At 59.5% G+C, this 13,721-nt stretch overlaps 3 protein-coding genes across 4 annotated transcripts in view; all 3 read right to left on the bottom strand.

Annotated features, from left to right (window-relative positions):
• Nudt8 (nudix (nucleoside diphosphate linked moiety X)-type motif 8) overlaps positions 1 to 747 on the bottom strand; it is a 2,514-nt gene extending 1,767 nt beyond the window's left edge. The window contains exons 1-3 of the mRNA XM_013020881.1: positions 515 to 747; positions 221 to 405; positions 14 to 114 (exon numbers count right to left, since the gene is read on the bottom strand). Of these exons, the coding sequence (XP_012876335.1) occupies positions 14 to 114; positions 221 to 405; positions 515 to 747 (519 nt within the window). The remainder of the gene's footprint in view (positions 1 to 13; positions 115 to 220; positions 406 to 514) is intronic.
• A 223-nt stretch (positions 748 to 970) lies between these two features.
• Positions 971 to 8,580, bottom strand: Tbx10 (T-box 10). The gene is made up of 8 exons (XM_013020991.1): positions 8,549 to 8,580; positions 4,776 to 5,037; positions 4,594 to 4,695; positions 3,815 to 3,986; positions 2,422 to 2,577; positions 2,141 to 2,208; positions 1,870 to 1,964; positions 971 to 1,531 (listed from the first exon to the last, which is right to left on the bottom strand). The coding sequence occupies exons 1-8, from the start codon at positions 8,553 to 8,555 to the stop codon at positions 1,242 to 1,244; spliced, it is 1,152 nt and encodes a 383-aa protein (XP_012876445.1). The 5' UTR covers positions 8,556 to 8,580; the 3' UTR covers positions 971 to 1,241.
• A 2,362-nt stretch (positions 8,581 to 10,942) lies between these two features.
• Acy3 (aminoacylase 3) overlaps positions 10,943 to 13,721 on the bottom strand; it is an 18,419-nt gene continuing 15,640 nt past the window's right edge. The window contains exons 4-8 of one of the 2 annotated variants that reach the window (XM_013021200.1): positions 12,838 to 13,033; positions 12,534 to 12,624; positions 12,280 to 12,387; positions 12,052 to 12,161; positions 10,943 to 11,425 (exon numbers count right to left, since the gene is read on the bottom strand). In XM_013021200.1, the coding sequence (XP_012876654.1) occupies positions 11,210 to 11,425; positions 12,052 to 12,161; positions 12,280 to 12,387; positions 12,534 to 12,624; positions 12,838 to 13,033 (721 nt within the window). In that variant the 3' untranslated portion in view covers positions 10,943 to 11,209. Of the gene's footprint in view, positions 11,426 to 12,051; positions 12,162 to 12,279; positions 12,388 to 12,533; positions 12,625 to 12,837; positions 13,037 to 13,721 lie in introns of both variants that reach the window. The other variant, XM_013021202.1, reaches the window with a different exon arrangement.

Raw genomic sequence — 13,721 nt, 5'->3', positions numbered from 1 at the left:
CCCGGGGCTCCGCCCTGGCGGGCCGGGCCGGGGAAGGCGCGGCCGCGCCGCCTCGGAGGCGTGGCCTCGAGCGGAACGGGGTGGAGCCTATGCGGAAACCCGAGCCCGGAGTTACTGTGAGTGACGGAAGGGCGGGGCCTTAGGGGCCATCGTGGGCGGGGCCTGGGCGGGGGGAGGGCGTCACCTCAGGGAACACTCCCTTCCTATTCGTAGGGAGTACCGAGACGGGGCGTGGCCACACCAACTAAATTTCCAGTCTGGGCGTGGCCCTCCCACAAGCTTCCCAGGGCTCGGCAGGCCGGGCGGTTGCTGCTGTGACCTCCATAGGATCCAGCGGCGTCCTCCTGACCCTGGGCCTTGGGAGCTGGGGTCCCGGGCCGCTGGGAGCCTGCCAGACCCTTAGTCCTACGCCCCCACGAAGGCCTCCAGGTTGTGGAAGGTCAGAGCCCGGGGGTGACCCTTCCAGGAGGCCGAAGACCCGGCGCCATTCGCCTCTCGCCACCTCCAGTCTGACCTGCCAGCCGGCTCAGTCAGACTGGCCTCCAGCGACGGCCCCCCAGGCTCTTCTCTGTCGGATCCCCAAGTTTCTAACTCCCATCCCAACCCTAGCCCCTCTGGTTCTGCGCCCTCTGCCAGACCAGATGGCCACCCCGATGCATAACGCTTGAATTGTGGAATGTCCTGTGTGCTGTGCTGTGTGACTTTGAACATGTCTCCGCACATCTCTGAGCCGGTTTCTACGCTCATGTGGGCCCATTAAAGCCAGGCACAAGAGCGGCAGCCCCCTTCCTAGGTTTACGGTGGCAGCGAAGCCACTGGAAACACCAGTTACCATCTCCCTGTGTTCTGGGGATGCAGGCGGCACTGGGCCCAGCTTTGGGATGCCTACAAGGCTGATGGGGGCACCCTGTTAGGGCTGAGCGTTCCTGAGGCCCCCACCCTCCGGCCCTGAAAACAGAAGAGCTCTGACTACCCATGCCAAAGAATTTAATGTTGGGGGAAGAGAAGTGAAGTGAGGTTTGGGGGAGTCACGCTGGGCGGGATTCACAGTTGCTTGAGTAGAGGTCTGCCATGTCCCCAGCTTTGCTGTGACTAGGCAGGTTGCATCCCTCTTAGGGACCCATGCTGCCCTGCCGTCCTTGGGCTGGGAGTCTCTGCAGAGGTGCAGCTGGAGGAGGTGGGCGGAAGCGTAGGCTGAGTCCCACTCCTGGTGAAGAAGGGTCCCTGGTAGACTTCCACCATCATGGAGAGTCCTGGCCAGGTCCCAGGCCCAGGGCAGAACGGGACAGAAGTCCTAGGCCTGCTGGCAGGGTCAGACCTCCCTGATCCCCAGCAGCCGGGACATTGGGTAGGGGATATGGTGTAGGTCGGGCCCTGGGAATCCCGGGGTGGCGTGCAGCTCTAGGGTAGAGGTCCTGGTAAGTGAGGGGTCTGTAGGTGCTTGGGCCTAGCAGGGCCTCAGGAGGGGGCAGCAGCTGGTGGTGGAACTGAGCAGTCGTTCTGGAGGTGGAGGCCGAAGCTTTGTTGGGGTCTGAGGGAGAAGCGGTCTGAGTGAACCCCAGCTCTCCCCACAGGAGACCCTGTCCCCTTCTGTCACAGATTGTCTGTCTCAGCCCATCTCAGCTTTTGGCCTTTGCTTCCCCTCTGCCAGGACTTCTTCCCCACCTTCTCAGGCCAAACCCTTTCTAGTCCTCCAGGGCCCAGCTCAGGAGACACCTCCTCCACGAAGCCCACCTGGCACCCCTTCCTCTGTGCTCAGCCCCTGATTCCTGCGCTGTTCTCATTACCCCAGGTAACAGATTGTCGCATGGCACCTGGGTTTGTTGCTGTCTGCACTATCTCTCTGCGTTTGGACTATGTTCCTCCTACCTCTCTCCCTCTCTGAGGAGTTCTTCCGCTGGCAGGGACCAAGACTACTCCGACTCCGGGCTGGGATGCTGAGCAGGGGCCGTGGGGCCACAGGCCTGAAGGTGGGCAACAGAATGGCAGCAGGGGACAAAGGGAAGGAACCAGCCACAGAGTCAGATGATGCAACCCCCCGGCCAATCAGAGGGCGTGACTTTGAAGCCGGGTCAGGAGTGGCCTTGGGTAGGGCTGGGGTTGGGTGGGCAGCTGAAAGGAATGGAAAGGCAGACCGTACCAGGAGTCCAGGTCACTCTCTCTAAATCCCTTGGCAAAAGGGTTGCTGGCGATTTTCAGCTGCGTGATCTACAGAGGAGAAAGTGCAGTTATGGGCTGAACCCAAGCCAGCAAGGGGGCAAGGCCAGGCTCGGCCACCCTGGCCCCCAGGTTGGCAGATTCCCCTGGACAGATGCCCAGAAAGACGGAGGGACAGGAGGCTTTGTGCTGTGGGGAGGAAGACGCAGGGCCATCTCACTCCAGTGACGTGGGCCGGAGGCCGTGAGCTCAGCCCCCACCCACCCGGTGGTTCTGGTAGGCGGTCACGGCGGTGAACTGTGTCTCCGCGAAGACGAAGGACTTGAAGTTCTCCTGGGCGTAGCGCGCGCTGTCCTTGCGCGGGTCCACGAAGACCACGTGGAAGCGGGGCTGGTAGCGGTGCATGGAGTTGAGGATGATCTGTGGGAGGCAGGGGAGGGGTGGAGAGGCGAGGGCCACAGTGCACCTTCCTGGGGCCTCAAGCCATCTCCCCAGGGCAAGAGACCTTCCCCCTCCCGCCAAGCCCACCGCCCTTGCTTGAATGGGGGTACATGGCTGAACTTGTATCTTTAGTTCTAGATCAGGGGCCCCTTTGGGGTCTGACAATCTTCACCCCACCACACACCTTAGCTTTACCTTCAGAATGATCCAGAATCTGGTCCCCTCTCCCACCCACACTACAGGGCCAGCCACTAACCACCATCTTTTATATGAGTTCCTCTCCTACCTCCTGCATCCACCTTGCCTCTGTCTGTTCACCACCTAGCAGCCTGGGTCAGACACATCAAGGTCCCTGTTTCAAAGCCTCCTGTGGCTCAGCACCCCTCCCCCCCAAAGATGCAAAACCAGGGTCCCTTCTCTGAATGATCTCTGCATGACCATGGCTTCCCAGCCCCTTCAGCCATACGGAGACCGCCCCACAGTTCTTCCAACTCACCGCACAGGCGGTGGACTCGGCCTTGGCACTGGCCATCCGCTGGGCCTCAAACAGCCCCCCTCTCATCCACTTCCCTCCCTCACCCTCACCCTTCCCATCTCTGTTCAAATATGGCCTCCCAACTTCCGGTTTCCTTTTTGTCATTTATCACAATCTGTGGCACATGTCTGTTGGATTGTTTTTTGTTTTTTTTTTTGGGGGGGTCCTAATACTGAGGCTTGAACTCAGGGCCTCTCATTCTTGCGTTTCTCATTCAAGGCTGGCATTCTACCACGTGAGCCCCTGTTCCACTCCTGGCTTTTTGGTGGTTAATTGGAGATAAGAGTCTCATGCACTTTCCTTCCTCCAGCTGCCTTTGAACCACGATCCTCAGATCTCTGCCTCCTGAATAGCTGGAATGACAGGCGTGAGCCACTAAGGCCCAGCATGTCTGCTGGATTCTTGCCTGGATGTTCCAGTACCTACAGCGATCCTGGTCTGGTGCTAACATTACACACATTGTCCTCTGTCTCTCTGGAAGCTTCTCCCACCCCCAGTCCCATTCCCCACCTGCCTGGAGAGTGCTTTGTTTTATCCACACCCCCACCAAGTGAGCTTGGCTGTCGGCAGCCCCGGGGGGGGGTGGGAGGGGGGGTGGGGAGGAACATTGGGCACCCAGGGCCCTCTGGGCTCTGGCAGCTTCCCCTGGCTCAGCCCCTCCCGCCAGGGCCCGGGCCTCACGTGGCCGTTGTCATCCAGCAGGTTGTTGGTGAGCTTGAGCTTGTCAAAGGACACGATCTGGCGCATCCACTGGGCACCCTTGGCGGGCGAGTCAGGGTGGAAGTGCACGCGGCCAGGTGTGGCCGGGTCTGCCTTGCCCGCCACCAGCCAGGCCGAGCTGTGGAAGGCGTACCTAGGGAGCAGGCCAGGTGTCCAGGACTGTCCCCCACCCAGCGGGTGCTGGGGCTGCCACTGTCCCCAGCATGGGCCACCCACCCGGTGGACATCTTCCATTGGTTTTGGTGCTGAGGATGGAAGCCAGAGCCTTGTGCAGGGGAGCATGTGGTCCGCCACGGGTCAACCCAGGCCTTTAAAGATGCAGAAGTAAAACTTAGGGACTGCCCTAAAACTGTGACTGCCCCTGGCTGGCAGGGGTCAGGACCCTGCCCTGCTCTGGAAACAGTTGGTGTCTACTCTCTCTCTCTCTCTCTCTCTCTTTTTGTCAGCCGTGGGGTTTGAACTCTGGGCCTGGGCGCTGTCCCTCAGCTCTTCAGCTCAAGGAAGCACTCTGCTGCTTGAGCTACAGCGCCACTTCCGGTTTTCTGGTGGTTTATCGGAGATATGACTCTCATGGCCTTTCCTGCCTGGGATGGCTTTGAACCGTGATCCTCAGATCTCAGCCTCCTGAGTAGCTAGAATGACAGGCGTGAGCCACCAGTGCCCGGCTACTTCCTAGTCTCAGATGCCCCAAGTCTGAGTTTGCTCTCCTCGCCCTCCCCACCCCCAAGCTGCCGCCATACCTGTATCTCTTGTCATCCAGCGGAATGAAGTCCATGAGCAGAGCATAGTCGGCCAGGGTGTCCATGCCCAGGATCCTCACCTGGAAGGTGGGGAACATCTTCCTGTGGGAGCGGGCGCTCAGCAACCCCGTCATGACTCAGCCCCGCCCTGCCCTGCGCCCAGCCCCTACCCGCGCCCCTACCTGCCTGCCTTGGTCACGATCATCTCCGTGCCCAGCTGGTTAAATTCCTCCCACAGAGGCTTCATCTCCAGCTGAACGGTCACGCCCGACACGCGCGGGTTCTTGGGGCCCTGCCCCATGGGCTCGGCCACGGGTTCTGCTGAGCTGGTGCAGGGGCCTGATGGGAACGGGGTTGCCCGTGGACGCTCCCAGCCGGAGCTGGTCGCAGGCAGAGGGTAGGGCTCTGGGGGTGCAAGTACCCCCAGGCTGGCAGGCAGGAAGGCTGCGGGAGAGGATGCAGGCATGGGCCCTTGCCAGCTCACCCAGCCCCGCTCACCGCCCAACCAGCCCTGCGCCTTCAGGAGCCTCTTCCTCCAGGAAGCCCTCCCAGCGTGCCAGGCTTGCACTCCTACTCTTCCCTGGGCAGGATTGTTCCACGGGGCTAAAGTTCACTTAAAACGTGTTTTGTAAGACCCAGAGGCTCATGGGAAAACACCAGCCAGAGTGAGAGCACAGGCCCTGAGTTCCAGCCCATTTATTGGTGCACACGTGCACACCTACACACACACACACACACACATCTTTTTTCCTAGCAAGCTCCTGGAGGGCAGAGACAGGGCTTGTTTTGCTCCCCAGGGAGCTCCATCTTTTCCTTGCGCGGAGCCACACCCAGCTTTGCTTTCCTGCTTTAGTTCACTTCAGTCAGGTCTCACCCTTTCGCTCTGAGGCCTGCTGTGACCCAGCTCCTCCTGGGCGCAGATCACCTGGCCCAGCCTCACCGGGGATGTTTTTGAGCCGGCCTGCGGCTGTCTGCCTTGGAGGGATTATTTCACTTCCTGGAGCCTCAGTGTCCCTGTCTGTCACAAGGGGTCGGTAAGACCTGCCCTCAGGGCTGATGTGAGCGTTGGTGAGGACAGCTGCGGCACACCACCCGCACACAGCAGGTGCTTTGTCACACGTGCGGAGGCTGTGGGGAGGGGGGGACCTGGAGTCCTCTCCAGTTCCCGTGATTATCCACTCCACACTTGGAGAGCTGCAGGTCCTGTCCCCAGGTCCCTCCTCCCCCTCCTCCTCCCCCTCCCCCTCCCCCTCCCCCTCCCCCTCCTCCTCCTCATCATCCTCATCTTCCTCCTCCTGCTCTTTCTCCTTCTTCATCTTTTTTTTTTGATCAGTCCTGGGGCTTGAACTCTGGGCCTGGGCGCTGTCCAGCTGTCAGCTCAAGGCTAGCACTCAACCACTTGAGCCACAGCACCACTTCCGGTTTTCTGGTGGTTCATTGGAGATAAGAGTCTCATGGACGTTCCTGCCTGGGCTGCCTTTGAACCGCAACCCTCACATCTCATCCTCCTGAGTAACTAGGATGACAGGCATGAGCCTCCAGCGCCCAGTGAGGAAGCCCCTTTTACAAGGCTGTGCCTCTCCCAAAGATGGGGCTGCCTTCCACCCCCAACTCAGCCCCCAGGGCTGACCCCCACCAGACACTGTGTGCATCTGTTAAGATGCCCATGGGAAGAAGAAATGAGAATGCGCAACAGGAACTGGACCCTCGTGATCTGTGGGTGGGACTTCAAAATGGCAAAGAACAGGGCGGCTCCCCAAAAAAGTGGACAATGGAATTACCAGATGATTCAGTGATTTCCCCTTCTGACCCACCCCAGAAGCACTCCAAGTACCCAGACAAAGTTCATAGCAGGGTGATTTGCAGAAGCCAAAAGGGAGAAACAGCTCAAATGTTCATCAACAGATGAATGGCTAAATAAAATGTGTAGACACACAATGCAACAGTATTCACCCTTCAAAAGGAAAGATGTGCTGACCCGCTGTACAGGTGAAATACACACAGAAGGACAAATCTGATTCACAGGCATGGGAACAGAACTGTGGCTGGGCTGCCGGCACCTGGGAGATGGGGACAGAGTTTCAGTTTTATGAGAAGAAAAGATTCTGCAGGGCTGGGAAGGTGGCTCAGTGGTAGAGTGCTTGCCTCGCATGCATGAGGCACTGGGTTCGATTCCTCTGTGCCATATGAGCAGAAAAAGCCAGAAGTGGCACTGTGGCTCAAGTGGTAGAGTGCTAGCTTGAGCTGAAGAGCTGAGGGACAGCGTCCAGGCCCTGAGTTCAGGCCCCATGACCAACCAAAAAAAAAAAAGATTCTGCAAATGGCTTCTGGTGGTGATTGCACAACAGTATAAATTAATGCCACTGGGTTGTACTGCACAATGGGACATGTGACCGGGGATATGGCTCAACTGGTAGAGTACTTGCCTAGCAAAAGCAAGGCCCTGAGTTCAATCCCCAGTATCTCAGAAGAAGAAAAAGGTTAAAATGATAAACTATATTATATTGTTCACACATATTCTATTATAACTAAAACTTTTTTGTTTTTGCCAATCCTGGGCCTTGAACCCAGGACCTAGGCATTATCCCTGACCTTCTTTTGCTCAAGGCTAGCACTCTACCACTTGAGCCATTCCAGCTTTTTCTGTGTATGTGGTACTGAGGAATTGAACCCAGGGCTTCATGCATGCTAGGCAAGCACTCTACCACTAAGCCACCTTCCCAGCTCCACAACTAGAATATTCAAACATGCAAAAAGAGAAAAATAGAACAGTTCTGAAAAACAGAATAATTAGTTTATATCAACCCTATAAAAGGTTGAGGACACAATGGTGGCTGGGCACCAATGGTTCATGCCTATCATGCTATCTACTCAGGAGGCTGAGATCTGAATATCCAGTTTCAAAGCCAGCTTGTTCAGACAAATCCAAGAGACTCTTCTTTCAAATTAACCAGCAAAAATCTGGAAGTGGAGCTGTGGCTCCACTTTGAGAAAAAGAAAAAGCTAAGCAAGAGTGCAAGGCCCTGAGTACAAACCCTAGTAGCAGCATGCACACACGTGTGCACACACACGCTACAATGGCCAAGAGACACGGTGTCCATTCCTAACAGTGCACACCTCTCTTCCCAGACTGGGGGACATTTGTGCCATGGACCATGGACCCCATTAGCAAGGGGCAGTGTGAGGAGCTGGTGGGCAGTGAACTGACACATGGATGTTTGGAGACGCCTGGCGAGGACCTGCCTATAATGAGGAATCGGAGGGCCGTGCCTGTCCAGGGTTGGCAGTCCCTGTGGAGTGTGTGGCTCAGGGTTTGTGCCAGGACCCCGGCAGCCCAGAGACTCGTGGTGAAGGCCAGCACTGCACTAATGCCCTATAGGATGGCCATAGTCTGGAGGGTGGAGGTGTCTGGGTGGGCGGGGCATGTCCTGTCTGAGGGTCCTGGGACAGGAAGTCTGGGTGGGCTGATGTCCCTCCCCCCCAACCTGGAGCCAGGTGATCAGAGGGCCAGCTGCCTGTCACTCGGCAGCTCTACTGGGGTGGTAGCCCCCACCAGCTCCCAGGGGCCCATGGAGCTGGGTCCCCAGGGGGCGGGGCTCAGGCTTTGCAGGTGCTCACTGGCTCCAACTCTTCTAGAAACTCTCCCTACTCTTCCCCCTCTGGGGGAAGGGGGCATCCTGTGTCCGGTCCTTCTAGAAGCCCAGCCCCATACATGCGCCATCCACTGAGGCCCAGAAAGGGCAAGGGCAACACTAAGCTCACGCACGCAGGGGAGGCTCTCAGTTCTCAGACGCGCTGTGGTCCTCCTGCCTCCGGGCACCCCCATCACGGCCCCCGGTACATCAGAGACGCAGCTCAGGAAGCCCCTGCCCCACCCTCCCGCCCATGCCGTGGTCCTCCTGTGCCCTGAACCTAGGCACCATCCATGAGGTCACCTCTGCTGCCCACATCCTACCTGCCATGGGACCGCCGGATGCCTGGCTCCTGGACAAAACCTCCACACTGGGGCTGGGCTGCAGCCTCCGCCCGGGCTGTCTCCCAGGAGGGGGGTCAGCCACGGTCTGCGGGTGTGCTCTGCGCCACGGCTCACCCTCCCCTCACCGATCTCCAACTGCGCAAGTCCAAGCTGGACACCTTGGCTCTGCAGGTGAGGCCTGGGCTGCGGTCCTTCTCCAAGCCTCCTTCCCACTGCAGTGTCTGGGGCTGGGCCACCGGTGGGCTAGTCCAGCTCAGGGGCGGGTACGTACCAGACAGGGGCAGGCGGGCAGCTTCTGACGTCACAAAGCCCCCCTTCTCTTAGTTCTTCCCCCCAGCTCCCTCCCTTCCCCAGCTAGGAGCCCCCAGCCATTGCTGATCAATGGATCTGCACAGGGGGGCGGGTAGGGGTGCCTTGTGAACATGGTTTCCAGGCCTGGCTGCTGGATGGGACAGGGCCTCAGGCCTTGAAGAAATTGGGGCTGTGGTAGAGTAGCAGCTGAGGGCCAAATGGCACAGGTGGTGCTCCTGCCCCAGGTCCCAGACCCCAGGCCTGTGGGGGGGAGGGGGGGAGAGGGCAGGGTAAGGGAGGGGGAGATGTGTAAGTTAGAAATGCCAGACTCCAGAGCGTGAGTCACCAGTGGTTTATACCTGTCATCCTAGCTACTCAGGGGGCAGAGATCTGAGGGTTGCAGTTCAAAGCCAGCTGGGCAGAAAAGTCTATGAGACTCTTATTGCCAATTAATGCCCAAAAAGAAGTGGAGCTATGGCTCAAGGAGTAGAGTGCCAGCCTTGAGCACAAAAGCCCAGGGACAGTGCCAGGTCCTGAGTTTTACACCCCAAGCCCAGCGTGCATGTATGGACGCGTGCGCGTGCGCGCGCGCACACACACACACACACACACACACACACACACACATACACACAGAAAGAAACACTGGAGCCCCCGACACTTGGTCAAGTGAGCTGGGAAACATTTCAAGATTTCTGGAGTCCTGTACCTCAGTTTCCCCAGCTGACTTCTGCATGATCTCCCCAGCCTGGTCTGGGGAGTGGCAAGGCTTCCCTGTCTGGAGGGGGTGATGGTTGGCTCTGTGGTCCCCACTGCGGTCTGCATGAGGGCTGGGAAGTGGTCAGCGGCCTGTGGTGGCTGTTGTTAGCTGGGGTCTGAGTCAGGTGGCCCCCGCTGGGTCAGCTGCTGGACTGCTCCGGCTTTGCCAACCTTGGGTTAACCCCAGAGTCCAGAGAGACACTCGGGATCCTCCCCTCCCTCTCCCCCCCTCACACCCTCCCCTCCCCTCCCCAGGCCTCAGGCGGCCATGCTCTCCTCCCACCCCTTGCTCTCCTCCCGCCCCTTCGGAGTGCAGGCTGGCTCTGACCCAGCCAGAGGGTGGGAACGAGCCCTGCCATTGGAGGCCATGCTGTCACCTCTGGGGCCGTGTCCCAGAATCTCCCAGGGTCTCCTGTGTCATGAGGCCACTCCACCCTGTCCCAGGCTTCTGGTGTGGGGGGGGAATAGGAGAGAAGATGAACGGCTTGGGGTCCCCGTCAGCCCGGACACTGGGGTTCTGTGAGCTCCAGACATGTGTGCCTTTGATCTGAAGGGTGGGGCTCTCCCCCTGCCATCCCATGAGCACCCGCCCGTGCCCACCTGTGCCCTCCAAGGCCTGCTGGCTCCCACTGTGTGCATGGACACAGACAAGGGAGCCTCAGCCACGCATGCGTGCAGGGAGCCAGGCACGCCCTCCTGCCTGGCCGGCCGGCCCTTCCAGCCCGAGGCGCCCACTGCCCCCTCTGCTCCCTCATCCATCTTGACTGCCAGCCCGTCCCTGGTGCCCCTGTTTCCTTCACACCTTCTCATCTCCCGCTCAATACCCTGGCATGGCAGCCATGGCCGCGGGGAGATGGATGGGCCAGGCAGGGGGGCTGCAGAGGCCGGGGAGCGAGAGACTATGAGAGGACCCAGCGCTGGGCTCCAGACGCTGGACAGTCCAGCCAAGCCCTGCTTTGCTTGCATTAGGGAGGCATGGCCAGAGGGGCCCCGGCCACAGGCCCCACCTAGCCTATCCGGGTACCTACAGAACGGAGGGGCTGCAGGCCCTGGACCCTGCGCCAGCTCCCTCCCCCGACACTATTGTGAGGAACCAGGGGATGGCGAAGGGGGTAGAGGAGAGCCCCGGATTCTCTGCGTCCTGTGAGGACTTCTCCCTGCCCTTCCCCAACGCCCCCTCCCCTCCGCACCCCTGCAGCAGACAGCTGCTCTGAGGGTGCAGCACACCCAGAATGCACGCGTGGCCTGTGAGCCCCGCTGCAGGCAGAGTCTCAAGGGTGCCAGGCGCCAGGACGTGGATGCTCTCTCACACACACACATACACACATGTGTGCACACACATGGGCCTTTATTTGTCCCCCTCCAGGTCCAGAACTACAGGGGGACTCAGGTTTCCTAGGGATTGCGAGCCCCCCTCTCCAGGTCTTCCTCACCCACACAACAGTTCTAGACCTATCCCAGATCCTGTGGTCAGCCCTCCCTTCCTCCAGGCACGCACAGGACAGTGGACAGCAATCCTGGCTCTCTGGCCGTCGCATGGGGGGAGGGGCGGGGGGCTCTGCCTTTGAGCTGGGCCTCGTATGGGTTGGGTTAGAGAGAATGGGTGAGGGCAGAGGGCAGGGGTGGCAGGGCGGGCACAGAGGTCATGATTTTCTCCGTCTTTATAAAGGCTTTGTGTGTCTTATAGTAGGCAGCCTCGTTGATAAATATGGGGTACATAGTACGGTCTCCCTGGTACAGCACATCCTCCCCACTGAACAACTGAAAGATGGGTGCACCGGGCTGGAGCGGCTCAAAGTCTCGGTCCTGGGAGAAGCCAAGGTTAAAGGTTGCTGGGTGACCATTGTTTGTACCCAGGGAAGCAGGGAAACTTTTACTGATACCCGCCCCCCCAAAAGATGCTCCCTTCCATCCAGCCTTGCCAGCCTACTCTGCCTCTCTCAATCCATCTGAACTGCTGTCACTTAACATTGGTGAAGCAGATGGGCAGAGCTGGCTTAAGGCCCTGGCAGGATGGGTGCTCCCTGCCCCTGAGGGGTTCCCTGACCCAAAATATCCTTATACCTGGCTACAAGATAACCTATCTAATCCCTTGAAAGATGGCTTCATGGAACAAAGCCAGGGGACTGCACAGGATCCTGTTCCACAGCGCCCCCCTGTGGCAGCAGGCAGAGCAGCAGCTGCCAGGCTGCTGCTTCCTCCCGGCCACCCACCCCTCTGACAATCTTGGGCCTGGGGATGTTCATGGACCGGTTTGAATTGTGTCGCGCCGTCTCCCCATCCATTCTCCTGCATTCTGCAGGAGGCCCTGGCCTCTTCCTGGGCGCTGAGGATCTCTGGAGCCCCACTGTGCTGGGAACCCCTCTCCAGGGGCTTGTTTTCTGTGACGCCCCCAAACTCTGGACCAGCAGGCTCCCCTGCCCAGCACTGACCTGCAACTGGGGGTGCACCACACCAGCTAAGTCCCCAGCCTCAGTGCGAGGGAAGTCCTCCTCACCAAAATTCTTGTAGACTTCCATTTCAAAGGCAGGAAAGGCAGTGCCTGTGACGGGGGGGGGGGGGGGGGTATGGCAGGGAGAAGGGCCTTTCACTCCAGAACTCCAGGAGCCTACCCTCACCCCCAGATCTCAGTTTCCAGCAAATGCTTCCAGAGATCTCACCTTGGTTGAAGAGTTCGATGAAGTCCAGACTGGAGGCCACCAGGGCTCTCATCTGAGAGAATCTGTCTGCCCTCAGCACGCCCTGAGGCTGGGGGCCCAGCTCCAGAGCTGGGGACAGGAGGGGTGCAGTCAGTCAGGAGACCTAGCTTGGTGCAGGCCCCAGGCTTCGGTCCTGGGCCCTGGGAGGCCTTGCCCTGACCCACCACCTCCTCTCCAGGCCCCGCCCCCAGGCCCCACCCACTCTGCAGACCCACCCATTCCAATCTTAGCCACTGAGTCCAGACTGAAGGTCTCCCCAGAAGGCTGGAACAGAAAAACCCGGCAAGGCAGCTCCAGGCTCTGTAGCTGGGAGCAAGAGAGACAGGTGAAGGCCTCAAGCCTACTTGGGAGGGGAGACTGAGGCAGGAAGGAGAACTGTTTCCTCTGTTAAGGGGACGTGGGCCGGAGTGACGGCCCAGGCCAGGCAGAGGCTGAGCAGGAGCTGCCCCTGTCCTGCAGGCTCTGCCCCTCTCCTCGCTCTCTCTGCCCTCCGAGGACCCTGAGCCGGGGAGGGGCTACCTGCAGGTAGCGGCACATGTGCATGGCAAAGACACTGCAGTTGGCCTTGGTTATGATGCAGGCTCCCATGTTGGCGGTGGTGTTGTGCAGGTCCAGGGTGAAGTCGAAGGCCTGGCCCGAGCCTTTGGGCCCCAACCACTGGTTCAGCTCTCGGGCCCTTGTCACCTCATACGGCTCATCTGGAGTGGCCTTGGAGCTGGGGGGGGGGGCACAAGGATTGGGACGCCGGCCGCCCAAGAGTGTCAGTCTTCACTAGTTTAACTGGGGGATGGGAAGCCTTAGGCTGCTGGCAGGACCCACCTGTCCCCCAACTCAGTGCAGCTGCCTCTCCCGGCTCACAGCCATCATTGGCTCCCCGAAAGTTCAGGCTCAGTGGCTGGCGGCTAGCCAGCCCTCTCCTGGCTGTCCGGCCCCACGCTTCCCAGGCTCCGTGCTGGTCTCCCGGCCTCTGCCCTCGCCAAGTCCTCCACTGGAAATCTTTTCTCACCTGGGCTAACTTCTCGCTTCTGGGGCTTGGCTGAGGCACTGCCTCCTCCAGGAAAGCCTCCCTGACTGCACCCAGCTGGGAAGGATGGTCTGCGCGTAGCCTTCCACCCCTGGCCTTGTCTCCTGGTATTTGATGGCTGAGTTCCCCCTGCTCCCAATCAACGGGAGCTCTGCCTCAGTCTTAGTCCCCATTCACAGGACAGGGAAACACAGTTTTGAGGCTGATCTGAGGGAAACTCTGTGTCTGGGGACAATGAGGGCCTTGGCCCAGCATGTAGTCCGGAAAGCCTTCTTGGAAGAGGTGACATTGGTCTGGATTTCTCTAAACTGAGAGGAAGAACTGGGCAGTGTGGGCCAAGGTGTGAGTTCAGGGGAGGTTGGGGTGGGGTGAGGTGGGG

This window comes from Dipodomys ordii, unplaced genomic scaffold (genome assembly GCF_000151885.1).
Source record: "Dipodomys ordii isolate 6190 unplaced genomic scaffold, Dord_2.0 Scaffold54, whole genome shotgun sequence".
Classification (NCBI taxonomy): domain Eukaryota; kingdom Metazoa; phylum Chordata; class Mammalia; order Rodentia; family Heteromyidae; genus Dipodomys; species Dipodomys ordii.
Note: the sequence above shows the minus strand (reverse complement) of the source record. Positions and strands in the feature narration are given on the sequence as shown.

Coding starts and splice junctions, on each gene's coding strand:
- Tbx10 (XM_013020991.1), bottom strand. Junction 2,578..3,814: donor TGCTGGATGACAACGGCCAC/GTGAGGCCCGGG, acceptor TGCCTCCCACAG/ATCATCCTCAACTCCATGCA. Junction 1,532..1,869: donor CTCCTCAGAGAGGGAGAGAG/GTAGGAGGAACA, acceptor CTTCTCCCTCAG/ACCCCAACAAAGCTTCGGCC.